This window comes from Neolamprologus brichardi, chromosome 11 (genome assembly GCF_056152115.1).
Source record: "Neolamprologus brichardi isolate AB-2024 chromosome 11, ASM5615211v1, whole genome shotgun sequence".
Taxonomy (NCBI): Eukaryota; Metazoa; Chordata; class Actinopteri; order Cichliformes; family Cichlidae; genus Neolamprologus; species Neolamprologus brichardi.
This window is the reverse complement of record NC_142114.1, coordinates 17,281,150-17,292,247: the sequence shown is the minus strand read 5'-3', so window position 1 is coordinate 17,292,247 and position 11,098 is coordinate 17,281,150. Positions and strand designations below refer to the sequence as shown.

General features: G+C 42.3%; 1 protein-coding gene across 1 annotated transcript; it reads right to left on the bottom strand.

Annotated features, from left to right (window-relative positions):
• Positions 1-290: 290 nt before the first annotated feature.
• Positions 291-9,818, bottom strand: dbpb (D site albumin promoter binding protein b). The gene is made up of 5 exons (XM_006802950.3): positions 8,751-9,818; positions 8,305-8,594; positions 7,122-7,577; positions 3,659-3,918; positions 291-2,695 (listed from the first exon to the last, which is right to left on the bottom strand). Exons 2-5 carry the CDS (start codon positions 8,492-8,494, stop codon positions 2,480-2,482), a joined length of 1,122 nt encoding a protein of 373 aa, XP_006803013.1. The 5' UTR covers positions 8,495-8,594; positions 8,751-9,818; the 3' UTR covers positions 291-2,479.
• Positions 9,819-11,098: the final 1,280 nt, after the last annotated feature.

The following is an 11,098-nucleotide window of genomic DNA, read 5'->3' as shown; positions in this document are numbered from 1 at the left end:
AAAACACTCTTTAAATTTATTTACAGGAACCAGAACTGCCTCAGTTGGGCAAGACTTGGTATTTGAACTGTTTTGCCAATTAAGGAATGTACACAATGTACAACAAACAGGGAGGATATCAAAACAACATGGTGCATTTCACCACGTATCACAGTCTGGTTGTCAGCTTAAGTAACAAAAAACAAAAAAGTCATAGTTCCCCTGAATTTTTAACCTTTGTCATGTTGCCTTCAAAACTGGGCTTTGATTCAATTCTGGATTAGTTGAAGCAACCACAAACAGCGCAGTGATTAATGAGAACAATCTTTTATTTGTGTTTTTTTTGGGGGGGGGAGGAAATCTCATACTACATCCAAACAACCAGCACTGACTGGTGGGCTGGGCATCATCGACACTACTGATGCAGCAGGGCAGTTGATCAGTTAAGAGTCACTATAAGAGTTATCAACCACATCGGTGAAGATACAGGAGACTAAAATCCCGTTAGGAGAGCAAACAATCACTGAATGAGGTGATAAAGGCAGATAAACCAACAAGGAGCGTATCAGTAGTGTGCACAGTCCATGCACAGGTGAGAAAACGGTCATGATGAAAGGTCAAGTTGGTCTGAGTGAACATCATGTTCAAGTTACTGAGCCACGTTTGTGAAATCCCCGGTCAAAGAAAACAGAAGTCTCTGTAGAAGAAGTGGATAGATGTGGGTCCGAAGACAGGTGCAAATAGCCGAGACTGGGGTTGTTTTGTTTTGTTTTGTTTTTCCATTTGAAAAGTCTTTCTGAGGAACACTGAAGATCAAAGATGTTTCAAGGTGCAACAGATCATCCAAAGAAAGAAAAAAAAACATTCAGTAATACAGAACAACAACAATAAGAGGGATAATCATAATAATCATAACAATAATAATAGTTGTAATGGTAACTACTCATCATGGTCATTGGAGGATTAAAATCACACTATTACTAGTCGTCCCTCCCCCAGGGAACATAACATAGTGTACCATGCCCCTGTGTAGGTGTTGTTGGGTACACAGAGAAGTTCATAGATACAGTAAAAAGGAAGGAGCAATAACAGGATTGAAAAAGCACTAAATAGCAACAAGTTTCGTGGATCGACATAGGATCAACATTTTGGCTTTTATTTCTCCCAGAAATCTGAGAAATTAACACATTCCACTCAATGGGGGTACTCAACCCATCTCCTGGAATACATCAAATACACAAAATAGTAGAGGCCTATCCAATATACACAACAATTCCCCTCCCTTCCCCCCACCACACCCCTGTAATAATGCTAATTAAAGTGTGTTCAGTAAAGTAACAACGTGTGTTTTTACAGGGACGATTGATTACTACTGCAGAATATGTTACAACACTGAGATTGAACTGCTCTGTGCACCTTTCAGGTGCAAGAGAGTCACAAAGACAAAATGCATTGGGAAGAGTTTGCACATAACTGTCAAAGGACTGCCTGCAAGTGGGAGCAGACAGAAATAGAGACATCGGATATAGAAACAGGGGAGCAATTCAAAGAGAGGATGAAGAGGAGCAGAGTTACCCAGGGCATCACAACAGGCTTCCACAGGCTCGGGAAATATCTAAAAACACCAGAGCAGATTGAAAGCACTTCCACTGGGATAGTGAAAAAGTAAAAGAGCAATACACAGAAATATGGGCTAGAGGAAGATGTACCAGTCTCATAAAGTTAAAACCAAGGTAAAAAGAGCTAATATTGTTAGCAGGGGGGAGGGGGGGTGAAGTTGTTCTAATAGAAAATAATATACGAGACTGGCCAAGAGGATAGAGCTGGACTGTATACATGGTGTCTCTCATTCTGTCTCCCTCAAGCATCCCCAGTGACAGAAACATAAAAGGAAACAAATTAAGTGCTTGAGTAAAATCCACAAAATGTCGAACTACACGTCTTTAAGATAATTTTGCTCTCTATATTACAATTGTTACATGCCTTCTCAACCCTGCTGCTGCATCCTGGCTATAATTATAAACACAAAAAAACAAAAACAAAACCATCGATGGCTGACAACCTGTTAAGCATCTCCTGACTCAACTATGATAAAAAGATATTTACCGCAGCTTTCCCCCATCTCTGTGTCCCCATCATGTAGAAAATATACAAAATTATTCTGTAATTTGCTCTCCCTCTAATTTTTCTGAAGTATTATAAAAATATACAATTCTCCAATAACAAAACTCTTAAAAGTCACATCTTTCATCTGTTAAATTATTCTCTCTGTCTGCCACTTTTAAGAGCCGACACCTCAACAAAACAAGACACCTGAGCTTCAATGCACAAACCTTCTCCTCGTCTTATACATTCATCATCAACATCATCATCATTGTCATCATTATAATCATAATCAGCTTGACCCCCTTTATGTCCATCAGGTTACCCCAGAAATTCAGAGTCTTAGATTGAATCCAGCTTATATTTCTCCTCGTCCTAATTCTTCTCCGCGCTGCCATCACTGGTCAGCGAGACGGTTTTCGTATTTACTAAGTATGTTACGACACCGGCCCAGTTCCTTCCTCATCTCGGCCACTTCCTGTCGGAGGGCGGCGTTCTCTCGCTCCAGGTAGGCGGCGCGCACTGATATCTGGTTCTCCTTGAGACGGCGGGCGTCCCGGGAGCGCTTTGCCGCTTCATTGTTTTTGTGCCTCCTGGTCCAGTACTTCTCATCCTACAAAAGGACCGAAGAAGAAAAACAGCACATATGGATTATCACTTATTTTTATTGGGGAATTTAAGGATTATTAGGTATAAAATGTATAAAGAAAAGAATCAGTGACTGTTCTGACTTGTTTCTTAAGAAGTGTGTAGTGTTTTTTCTAGCCTAACTTCTACAGCTATGTGGGTGTTTGGCAATGAAAAGACACTTCTTTGTTGTTGTTGTTTAATTGCATACGACATCCTCAGAATTTGGTTACTGGTTACTGTCTGACAGCAAGTAAAGTAAGCAAACAACCTGCATGTGCCACACACAGCTGCTAAAAGACTGAATTGCTGTCTTCCTTTTTTTTTCTGGCTGTAGAATATTTTATGGACTTCCATAAACTACAGAGGGAGGATTTGCACAGTTTATAATTCTTTATACTCAGGAACAAGTCATCAATCTTATAACTTATACTGGGCTTTTTGTTTATGTAATCTCTGTTTTTATTTTGCAGCTCCCGTGTTTGTTGCTTGTGCATTATCGGATGCCCTTCATTGTGAAACTGTTCTGCCTTTTACACTGTTTTCATTAAACTGAAGTGCTAACAATGTAAAATATGAATGCAGACCCAGGCGTGTGCTCATTTCTGATAAAAATAAATATATCAGGTAAACAGCTTAGCTCTCGCCAGTATTTTCCTCAACTGATCATTTTCCATGATCATAGCTGGATAATTGCCCCATTAGTCATCGGATAAATGAATCTCAAACAATGTGGACAGTGTATTAACCATTTGAGCCTCTCAAAGCTTTATCTCTGGTAAATCTAGATGGCATTTTCACTATTTTATGACATTAAAATCATTCGATACAAATTTTAAAAATAACTGATTTAATTACTGTTTAGCTGCTTTCAAACTACTTCAGTCTCAGGGGATAAACTGCATGTAAGCCACTTGCATCAATGTTGTGAATACCTCAGCAGCCTCACCTTCATGTTATCGGGTACCAGGATCTTGCGTGCCTTCTTGATCATCGGCTGGGGCTTGAGCTCATCCTCGCTGAAGGAGTGCCTTCGCGGATCAAAGTTCTGCTCTTCCGACGTGTTGGACATAGCCATGTCTGAAGAATCCATGTCAAACATTCCAATCACATCTGGCCCATTCCCAGTGGGTGTGAGCAGAGGTGGACAGGAGGATGAAGAGGAAGAAGAGGGTGACTCACAGGAGTCATTCATTCTCCTTTGACTCCCTAGAATTAAAAAGAAGATAAACCTAAGTACAATAAACACTTTGACAGTTTTAATGGAAGACTTTTTGACACTTTTTGACAGATCAACCACAAAAACAAAAAAATATATGCAGCACTTCATGATAACCACCAGATGGCAGCAGAGAGCTACGTTGTTAATAAAACAAACATTGCTTTGGCCTTAACCAAGAGTTGGCTGGTATTCAGTGAGCTTTTACTGGCAGATAAAAGATTTCATAGTCAAGGTAATGTTTAAAGTATACTGCAATAGCAAATGCAATATAATTCAATCATGTAATCTACAATTTTTTAGTGCACAGATTTGTGGATGTAACTAAGCAACAAGCTGTTAAAGCAATACCTAAATTAATTAATTGAAAGCCAATGCTAGCTGTCTCAGTAAGATTTTAGCCATCTTGTGCCAAAAACATAGCTTCAATGCACCTTGGCACAGATTACCCACATCTCTAAGACACTAATGGGGGAGTGGAAACTTTTTTTTCTTCAATATTTACCCTTATTTGTTTTGTCAGTAATGGAGGAAAGCATTTCATTATTTTAAAAAAAGTGTTCACTTTGTTGAGATCTGATAACTGATCTCTTAACCTCTATGGATGGAAGTACTAACTATCTTTTTATCAGGGTGGAAAGACTTCATCAGAAAAGCTGTGCCATGTCAGAAATGGGTGCAGATTTCCTCTTCATTTCTTACCCATCTGTATAATTTATTATGCATCTGTCGATAATGGGAAACTAACATCAAATTAGTTCTTTGTATGTCCCACTGAGTGTGCAACTGATAAAATAAAAACATAACCACAGTCTTGATGTGAATCATCTGGTCCACAGGCCACTGCTTTAAGAATATATAACACACAATCACCACTACACAAAACTTCTTGGCCCAAAGCATAACTTTGACAAGTTTTATCACATGAACTACTGAGAATGTACTTGTGGACCAAAGCTAACAACCAGAACAAATGCAGATAGAAAAATCTATAAGCGGAAATGTTATATAATGTGTTCTCCCTCCTCTCCAATTCAGTTTCTTTAAGTGGGGCCGGTATAGGGTGATGTGTCAGCCCACCCCCCTGTAGGGCCAATGCACCTTACTCAACTGGCTTTTCTTTCAAAGAGCACAAGCCTCCATTTAACTTCTATGTGAATCCAGACAGCTCAGTCATCATCCTTGTTGTGAATGTATAAGCCTGTCCACATGCAAGTGAGGCAATTTAACAGAGATGTCAACTTGACTCAAAGCTCCTCTATGTGTTAGCTGGATACCTAACAAGGTATCTACTTAACACAGCACTGCAGCCTCCCAAATATGGACAAATATCAAACCCAGGGTGAATATAATGAATATTTAATGTGGTTTAATAGAAAAACAAGCCGGCAGGTTGTTGGTCTGTATGTGCTGCCAGCTGCTAACTATATTACCTGTGGATCCGTAGTATAACAGAACCTACAGCATGAGTAATGGCTATATAATAGACAGGTAATGTGAGGCCATATTTTGACACCAGGTGAACACTGTTCACTCACACTCCCTTGGCAATGCCTCCATACTACAATAAAACTATTTAAAGTGGTAGATACACCAGGGCACAATCAGCAGTCAGATCTACGTATTGCTGGAAGCTCTTGTGGATATGGTTAACCAAGTGTCATGCTGCTCAAACCCAACAGCAGGAACTAGGTAGTGCCACCACCTGTTGTGGTGCTTTGTTGGAGTGAAAACCTAAAGACCCTGCAGTTTACTGCCACCTCTCACCTCTGACTTTCGGGCAGGTCTGGAACGCAGATTTGCCAAGAAGATTTGGTGCATTTTTTGTTCACATGTTTCCACCGTTAAATAACAGCAGGATTTCATTTTTGATTACATGGCCCGACATGTGCCCTCACACTTTCCAGAACTTGTACAACAGCATTCCAAGAAAGCCTGAAACCGTTGCGAAGGTAAACAGGGGTCATACTCCTTGGTTACCTAATAATTGTGCATCGTTAGGCCGTCCGATATTTTGTGAGTACATTTGTGATGTTGCAGTTTAGCATTAAAACTCTAGTTTTATAAGCTTTGGGAGGCTTAACAGGAGGCAAATAGCATCTAGACGTAATTATAAGACTTTAAACAAAGGGACATTGATCAAAAATGCAGAAGCCTTTATCATGCAGTATAAATGTCTTATCAGAGTTTATGAACGAGTGCTTTGTAATTGAAGGAGTGAATTAAAGGTCTTCAGTCAAGATCCCATAAAGTATAAAGCTCCCCTCTTGATATCAGTGCACTTATTGTCATTCATTGGTGATCATATGTTCGGTGTGAAGTCCAGCAGGCACAGGGAAACTCTTCCTGTTGTTCCCCCCCCCCCTCCTTCTCCTCTGTGGACTCCTCCTACATGTCTGCTGGCCCTGCCTCTAGTTCTCTCACTCCAGTACTCCCAGCCTCTGCACGTGTAATGACGCGTGCACATGGCTGTGGCGTGTGAAGTGGGGAGAGATTTAAAGACACGCAACCGCAAACACTCCACACACACTGCTGTCTCTCTCTCTCTCTCTCTGTGTGTACTGTTTTGACCCTGCTGCACAATCATTATTGGCCGGGAGTGAATGCTGATTGTGTTGTACACTGCAGTGCACAGATCACATGCCAAACTACACCAAACTCTCTTGTCATAGCTATGAAGTTGATTCATCAAATAGCTCAGGACTCCTTATTTTGCTTTACCTATTTCTTTTCAAGTTCTTCACTGCTCTTCAGCTTTTTGTTTTTCTCCCAATCAGTTTTTACCTTGCAGCCATGCAACCAAATGGTCATGGTTTCATGGTTAAGGTGCAAATTTTAAACTCTGTTTTCTTTTTAAAGCTTACTTTGTTTACATAACCATGTGATCTCACGGCCTCAGCTTGACCCCATAGGACAGCAAAATGTTTGATCGCCATGATAGTCACTGTGAAGCAAGAACAGTTGAAATCCTGAATCATTAGCCCACACTCCACATAACCCTGTTTACATCACAACTATTGTTATTAAACCGAAAGGTCTGCTAGTCGACCAGCAGCAGGTGAAACTTTGTCAACTCTGAAAAGCTTGGAAACCATTTTCCACGACTGTTGCTGTGAGGTGATCTTGACAATCCCTAGATAATAACCAGTCTCTGCACTGGCCATAACAAACTAGTCAATATTAGTCAACTCACCATGCAGGCAGTCGGTTCCTCCTGGAAGATTCTGTGGCTGAGCCACCTCCAGACCGATGAGAGATGGAGAAGAAGAGGTAGAAGGTGGTGAGGATGAAGATCCAGGTGGGGATGGGGGTGGTAGGCACTGGGAGCTCTGGTTGGGCACAGCTGACTGCGGGCTCTGTGAGGGGATCTGGGCTGAACAGGAGCTGTTGTTGTTGTTGTTGTTGTGCATGCTGCCCATTCCATTTTCAGTTAGAAACTCCTCCAAGTCCATATACTGAAGCTGGAAGAGGCCCCCATCTGCAGGCACAGTGCGATCCCACAAAAGAGGCCCCAGGAACTGGTTGAAGTTTCCTCCTCCATTTCCACCTCCTCCACAGCCATTACTGCTATTACTGTTGACTATTCCACTTCCATTCCTCATTGGGCACACTCCCAAGGAGTCCTCATCGAGGTCCAGTCTGTCTTTGTCTGCATGATGGGAATAAAAAGCAGACTTATTAGTGGAAGATAAAAATGACGATGCTTAGTTTTGGTGTCATTTTAACAGGTTTCAGTGGACAAGAAGGTGGCCTTGGGATAGTTCACGCTTCGGCTGCTTTATGCTAAAAATCAGCTCTTTGTATTTGCACAGAACTAAATGGCACGGCCAATTTATTCAAACGATGCACTTCTACAAAATCCCCTTCTCCGCCTATCTCTCATACAATCACACAGAGAAACACAGATGGGCCCAGATGGTAGCTGAATTGCAGCATTAACCAACAGCCAAAACCGATTTGCTGTCATAACGTATACACAAACTCCAGAACAAATCTCACAATAGCCAGTGATACATTTGGCAGAGAAAACGCACCCAGAACGCATGCTTGCATGGGTTTAGATTTACAGCTAAACCAAAGCATGTTATCACCCAGTGTAATCTAGATCCTAATTTGAAGTTGCATCAGGGATTATAATTCAGCTCATCTGGCCATGGTCACTGAGGAGTCATCCTGAGCACATGTCCTGGGGCATGAAACCTTTGTTGCCTTTACATATGAAAAATTACTAATAATGGTACATATTTTTTATACAACAGTAATAGTGGATGGAAAAGATTTATCCATGCTTTTCCACTGCGTAGAGAAGAAGGCAGTTTATGCTGGTAAAGCAACACTTTGACCTTTTATTAATTAAATTCACAGAAGGGTCTCACCTTTCGAATCGCATGGGTTCTTTAAACGCTGGTCTCCTTTCATGGGGTGCTGCAGGAGGGATTTCAGACCTGCCATAGAGTTGAGGTGCCCCCCTGTCAGGGAGCCTCCAGGTTGAGTACAGCTTCCAAACTGTGGGCTTGCCCCAGCTGGGAGGTCTGGGGTCGGAAGCTGGGAGAGTTGCCTGGACATCCTGGACCAGACAGGTCGCAGAAACACACCTGGGGCACTTGAAGGGGCGAGGCGAGCTGACAGGAGTACCTACCAATGGGACAAGCAGGCTGGATTGTGGCTGTGAGCACAGGAGGGGTGGGGTGGTGGGCAAATACAGAAAGGTAGTTTTGAGACTTATCTATGCAGAATAGAGCATCTGTTATATTGTAATTACAGTCATGACATTGGCATGGCATTATGTCAGAAAGTTTAAATTACACACGCAAACTCTTACCTTTCACTTGTAGATATAAAGAGTTCCTTATTTCCCTGCAAAAATATTTTCCTCGAAGTACTCCATTGCCTTTGGATGTTGTAGATGAAGCTGTTATTCTCGGAGAACAGTGTGGGAGGGACAGTCAGACCATCTGATTAGAAATACTGTCCATAATAAAACTGCAAAGGCGTGAAAATCCCGCACGCACACTTTGCACGCACAAGGAAAAAAATATTACAGTAAAAACTTGAAGAGCGATATCCCGAGTTAGTGGTGCGGTAATTTAAAAAGAAATACTTATAATAATGAAAGAAGAGAGAGACTTCCTCCGTCAAAACAAAACTGTCGTGGAGAAAGAGGAGCATTAAAAAAAACAGCCAGCGACGCGAGCTGTACGTGGTCAGATGACAAGTTGTATTGCTGCTTCTCTGCTGTCGCGCTCTGCTGTCCCTCGGTGGGGAGGGGGTGGTTGGAGAGGCTGGAGGGGGTCGTTTCCTCTTTCTGTCTGTACTTTTTTTTTTCCATCCGGTGGATCCAGTCACGGGCGCACGGGCTCGGATCTGTGTTTGGGCCGCGCGACGTCCTCCTCCTCCTCCCGTTTCTCTCTCTTTCTCTCAGCTGGAATGGACACGGGCAGTTCACGTGACGTCACACCTCGAGAGAGGGGCGGGGCCCGGCTTTAACCGATCTCTCAATTTTCGCCTAAATTATTTATGAGGACACACCTACCCCTCGTGCCACACCTCGAGGGGAGCAGCAGGTTGTGTTGTTTTTCCCGACAGGTACAACCACAATTATTTTGTAAAAAAAAAAATAAAAATCAAACAAGAAGCAGGAAATATGTAAATTAGTCTCAGCGTCACCATGGTGATGGGAAAGAAACCATGAGAAACAGCTAACTGTGCTGTAAGCTGGGGGTTAATGGCGCTTAGGCTCGCGCTCTCCGCTCATAATTTGGCTTTCTCTAATATTCAGGCACTGCTGCATGACTTTTCCAGCTTCCTTGTAATCCACGGAAAACGTGAGTGCGCCGTTTTTTCAGGCGAGAGGAACGCTTCTGCACGTTGCCTGCCGGCGTACAATAGCAGCTCAGGCTCACGTGTATGAGGCACGCGGAGACGAGGCCCGTCTGCTTACAGCTCGGGCACTGATAGGCCCGCGAAGAGCTGCTGCTCCGCCCTTGCGCCGGAGCCGATTGGGCAGAAATAGGTCGGACAAGCCCGCCCGCTCGGATTCCCTCCCGGTGCATGCTACTGCCGCGTGAGACCGAGCAGCTCGAAATACAAAAAAAGCGCGAGGGTTGTCTTGTCTACTGTACAAGTTGAAAAGCACATGCAAAACAATGCGTGCAGCAGGAATTCACCCCCTTTGATTTTTTTTCCTCCAGAGTTAGACATACAGAAGTTGACGTAAATAGATTACAGACAGACCAGCATACAAAAGACGCATTGAGTAATTGCATTTGAACAATATGCCCTGAAAATAAATAAGTGAATGCAACTGGAGGCAGGAGCACTGGAGGAGGAGGAGGCAGCCCTGTGTTCAGCCCTGTCCCGAGAGTCCCTTTTTTTAATGATTATTTTTCCGAATTAACCTATCAGACTCCAGTCTTGTCCAGCTGTGTTCTCCCAAGATTATAACCACGTGTCACCCCCACATAAAAAAAATATCAGAGTGGATGAATCATCATATTTTGTGTCTACAAGCAAGCCAGATCATCAGCATGAATTAAAACTCACAACACTTAAAGAGTTCTTAAATTAAAAATATATATCTGCAGACAACTTATGCAAAATTAAATGCACAGAATGCACAGAAATCTGCTTATAAACCACATTAATTTCCAGAGGGGAAAAGGTGCTTTTAAATTAACTATGGGTTACTGAATCTGGTCAACAATCTTTTTTGTTTCATTAATCTGGAGCAGACAGCCACACAGCACCAGCGTCTCCAGTCCACCCCCCTATCGCTGTAAAATCCATGTGACTGCCACACTCATCCCCACCAGGCCAAGAGCACACCATAAATGAGTTGCTTACTGCCATCTTGTGGAGCCAGAAGTGAGTTTTGTTTTTTTCTCCCCACAACAGTCATATGTGCAAGCTTTGATCAGTAAAAATCATTCTTCATCCTGGAGGAACTTGGCTGATAACATTAGTAAGTCTAAGCACTTCAATGAGCTTTATTAGTGTACCTACATCCTGATAACCACTTAATCCAAAGATTGATGTGAACGTCATCCTTGACTTTCACATCAAGTAATAAATGCACTTTACATGCCCTGACAGAAACAACTCACTCATGTTTTTACTATTTCCTGGATATTGCAGTGAGTAACTCTGAATCAGAAATGAAAGGAAAACAAA

What these genes read in the sequence shown, in the direction of transcription:
- dbpb (XM_006802950.3), bottom strand. Translation starts at nt 8,494, where the DNA reads ATGTCCAGGCAACTCTCCCAGCTTCCGACCCCAGACCTCCCAGCTGGG. An exon ending in AGGAACCGACTGCCTGCATG is followed by an intron (nt 3,919 to 7,121) that starts GTGAGTTGACTA and finishes TTTTAATTCTAG; the next exon opens with GGAGTCAAAGGAGAATGAAT. An exon ending in TGGTACCCGATAACATGAAG is followed by an intron (nt 2,696 to 3,658) that starts GTGAGGCTGCTG and finishes GTCCTTTTGTAG; the next exon opens with GATGAGAAGTACTGGACCAG.